The 4,588-nt window shown below is 41.2% G+C and overlaps 1 gene segment (V, D, J or C); it reads right to left on the reverse strand.

Annotated features, from left to right (window-relative positions):
• Positions 1-900: 900 nt before the first annotated feature.
• On the reverse strand, positions 901-1,513 carry LOC119807240. The segment is given in 2 exon segments: positions 901-1,259; positions 1,381-1,513. Coding segments are annotated over 2 exon segments (408 nt in total).
• Positions 1,514-4,588: the final 3,075 nt, after the last annotated feature.

Here is a 4,588-nt window from a genome sequence, read left to right on the forward strand (position 1 = left end):
GAAACTCCTCAGCACTGTATCATGGATACCTGGTATTCCAAGGCCACCTCAGACACAAGGGTGGTTGTGGGGGCAGGGCCTGAACTATTTCTTTTATAAATAGACTGTCATGTCACAACAATAGAAAAGTAACTAAGACACCTGCCATCCTAGTAAGGAGAGAAAAGAAACAAACAAGTAAAGGAGGAAAGCTCCTCCCTTCCCTTCATGTGATATGAGATTTGACACCACATGTACTCAGAAAGACTTGTTTTCAGAAAAAAAAATTGTAGTATAGATTCTGAGAATAATCTGTTTCCAGTATCATTTTAACCAAATGCTAGACCTTTAGAGTTTTTCAAATATTTAAGACTTATTTATTTTTATTTTTAGGTATATTGATGTTTATCATTATATATGTTTCTGTACCATATTAGTACAATGCTGTTGGAGGCCTGAAGAAGGTCTCTGATACCCCTGAACTGTTGTTAAAGACAGTTTCTGGCATTAATGTTGCTATTGGAAATCAAACCCAGTTCCTCAAGAAAAGCACCCAGTGCTCTTAACTAATAAGCCTAGTTTGATTGTATCATAGTTAGATAATAATATCATTGCAAAGATTATCCTAGCTGCCTGTGATGGTATGTTTATGATTTTGTGTGTGTGTGTGTGTGTTAACATCCCTATTGGATGAATTTTAGCTGTTCATATTTTTCTGTTACTAAGGAAAACTTTATTTTCTATTTTTTATGAAGGAAATGAAAAGAAGACCTGTGATTTTAGTGCTTGTGTTTGGAAAGAGGACAGAGATTTATGTCATAGATAAATTCCTCTGACCCCTGCACAAATCATCACATTGACCTTAATAACTGAGAAAAAAAACAGAATCAGCAGCTGAAGAAACAAGAAGGAACAATCTGGTCAGCCTGGGCTCTCACTTCTGTTTTCCTGGGTGATTTTTGTCATGACCTGAATCACTGTGGGTGGGAAACTGCTATGCTGTTGACAGTAATAACTTGCAACATCTTCAGACTGCAGGCCACTGATCTTGAGAGAATACTGTGTGCCAGATCCACTGCCACTGAACCTCGTTGGGATCCCATCGGCCAAGTTTTGTGCATAATAGATCAGGAGCTTGGGAGGATTCCCTGGTTTCTGCTGATACCATGCTAAATAACTGTTAATGTCTTGACTGGCCTGGCATGTGATGGTGACAGTGTCTCCCAGAGACACAGGAAGGGAGGCTGGAGACTGGGTCATCTGGATGTCGCATCTGCCACCTGAGGTTGGAAATTGAAAACAAATTTCCCACACAATGAATTATGCTAAGAAAACTTTCACAGAGTCAATGAAGGACTGACTACACTCAAATGAATAGATTTCCAATGCTGTCTTCCTTACCTGAAAGCCAGACCAGCAGCAACCCCAGGAGAGGAGTAAGGATCATCATGTGTGTGTGATGTATCTGATGCTAAATCCAGCACAGGGTGTGACTTGTCTATGAAGAAGTTATAGGTACAGTGGGCTGTGCCCTGGTCACATGCAAATCAGCAATGGTAGAGCTTAGCCACAGGACTGCTCAAGATATTCATTATAGGCCTGTGGTTGTCTTAGGTCTCAGATCAGAGGGGCAGTATATGTTTATTTATAGGGAAAGAACTCATCTTTGGACAACAAAGAACAGCACTAGTCTATTGAATGTTATTTTGATTCCTGTTTTATATTATGTAGAATTTCCTTGTTATGTTATCCTTGATGGCAGAGTCTGTCAGATACAATTCTAGAAACAACATAAATAATTACATTGTCATTTTATAGGTAGTTGTAGTTATTAATGAGCCAAGGTAACTACTTCTTATTTTTCTATTTATATATGGGATTGTATTTTAATTAAGGCATTTATCTCTCTCTTTTCTTTCTTTGAATCATCCCTACACCCATCTTCATTTTTTTAAAATCCATGGTCTATTTTTCATTCCTTTATTATTTTATGTTTGTAGGTACTTGTGGATACATAAGCATCCCTAAATAAAAACTGTTAAATCCATTTAATTTTATTTGTATGTATGCTTTTAGGGCTGATTATTTGGCCACGGGAAACCAATTGGTGTGCTCTTTCCTGGTGAGTAGTACCTCTACTTCTGCCAAAATTACCCTATATCTTTAAATCTTTGTGGAGAACTAGAGCCTCTTGGATTTCCCTTATTCAGTTTGACATGTTCTTGGTGTCTTCCTTGTTCAGTTAACACTTGGTTATTAATGTTGGTGATACCTTACATGTATTTCTCCCGATGTTTCTAAGAGGAAAAAAATCTCACAGCAGACTCTGTGATCTTTTTTTTTATTTAAAAAATTTCCATCTCCTCCCCTCTTCCTTTCCATTCCCTCCGCTCTCCTCCCCCCATACCCTCCCTCCCTCCCTTTTCAGACCAAGGAGCCATCGGGGTTCCCTACTCTATGTTAAGACCAAGATCCTCCCAACTCCCCCCAGGTCCAGGAAGGTGATCAACCAAGCTGAGAAGGCTCCCACAGAGCCTGTCCATGCAGAATAGTCAAAGATCAGCGCCTTTGTCCTTGACTTCTCTGTCAGCCTCCACCGTTGGCCACATTCAGAGAGTCTGGTTTGGTCTCATGTTCCATCAGTCCCAATCCAACTGGTGTTGGTGATCTCCCGTTAGTTCTGTCCCACCGTCTTCATGGGTGAACGCACCCCTCACGGTCCTGACTTTCTTTCTCATGTTCTCTCTCCTTCTGCTCCTCATCAGGACCTTGGGAGCTCAGTCCGGTGCTCCAATGTGGAGCTCTGTCATTTTCTTCATCTATCGCCAGGTGGAGGTTCTATGGTGATATGCAAGAAATTCATCAGTATGGCTATAGGAACTGGCCTTTTCAGGCTCCCTCTCCTCAGCTGCCCAAGGAATTAGCTGGGGGCATCTCCCTGGAAACCTGGGAACCCCTCTAGGGTCAAGTCTCTTGACAACCCTCAGATGGCTCCCTAAATTAAGATATATGCTTCTCTGCTCCCATATCCACCCTTCCTGTATCCCAAGCACCCCATTTCTCCTAGCTCCCCCCATTCTCCCCTTCACGCTTTTCTCTCCCCATCTTCCCTTGGCCGCGTCTCACCCAACCCTCAAGTTCCCAATTTTTGCCTCGCGATCGTGTCTACTTCCAATATCCAGGAGGATTACTATATCTTTTTTGGGGGGGGTTCACCTTCTTATTATCTTCTTAAGGATCCCAAATTATAGGCTCGATGTCCTTTAATTATGGCTAGAAACCGATTATGAGCGAGTACATCCCATGTTCATCTTTTTGGGTCTGGGTTACCTCACTCAGAATAGTGTTTTCTATTTCCATCCATTTGCATGCAAAATTCAAGATGTCATTTTTTTTTTTACTGCTGAGTAGTATTCTAGCATATATATATTCCACAGTTTCTTCATCCATTCTTCCACTGAAGGGCATGTAGGTTGTTTCCAGAATCTGGCTATTACAAATAATGCTGCTATGAACATAGTTGAGCAAATGCTTTTGTAGTATGATTGGGCATCTCTTGGGTAGATTACCAATAGTGGAATTGCTGGGTCCTGGAGGAGGTTGATCCCGAATTTCCTGAGAAACCGCCACACTGCTTTCCAAAGTGGTTGCACAAGTGTGCATTCCCACCAGCAATGGATGAGTGTACCCCTTACCCCACACCCTCTCCAGTAAAGGTTATTATTGGTGTTTTGGATTTTAGCCAATCTGACAGGTGTAAGATGATATCTCAAAGTTGTTTTGATTTGCATGTCCCTGATAGCTAGGGAGGTTGAGCATGACCTTAAGTGTCTTTTGGCCATTTGAACTTCTTCTGTTGAGAATTCTCTGTTCAGTTCAGCGCCCCATTTTTTAATTGGGTTAATTAGCATTTGAAAGTCTAGTCTCTTGAGTTCCTTATATATTTTAGAGATCAGACCTTTGTCAGTTGCAGGGTTGGTGAAGATCTTTTCCCAGTCAGTAGGCTGCCTTTGTGTCTTAGTGACAATGTCCTTTGCTTTCCAGAAGCTGCTCAGCTTCAGGAGGTCCCATTTATTCAATGTTGCCCTTAATGTCTGTGCATTCTGGTGAACACACTGAGCTTGATAAAGGAGAAAGTGGGAAGTACTCTACAACAAATGGGCACAGGAGACCGTTTCCTACGCAGACTCTATGATCTTATAGCTCCCACATTCTCTTCACCACCATTTCCAGAAATGTTTCCTGAGCTTTGTGTATTGGAGTGTTGTGTTGATGTATCCATTGGGCTCCATAACTCACCATGAAGTTTACTGCTCATAATGATTCTCACAAAATTATGGAATACTATTTGAAGATGTTATTTGGCAGGAAGACCAGAATCGCTTATATTTAAAATATCCTTCCAGGTAGTCAATGAAATATTAACTGAAAATTAGAATATAACCATGTCACAATCCATAACCCCAGAGAGGCTAGGTCAGAAGAGAACCCCATGGGATGGGAGGAAGACATACATCTCCACAGACAAAAGAAATAGAGGAGAACTCCTGGATGAATTGGGAGTAGTAGGGGATGGAAATTTTAGTAATTGCATTAGGGTTATCAATGA

This window comes from Arvicola amphibius, chromosome 2, assembly GCF_903992535.2.
Source record: "Arvicola amphibius chromosome 2, mArvAmp1.2, whole genome shotgun sequence".
NCBI classification, from domain to species: Eukaryota; Metazoa; Chordata; class Mammalia; order Rodentia; family Cricetidae; genus Arvicola; species Arvicola amphibius.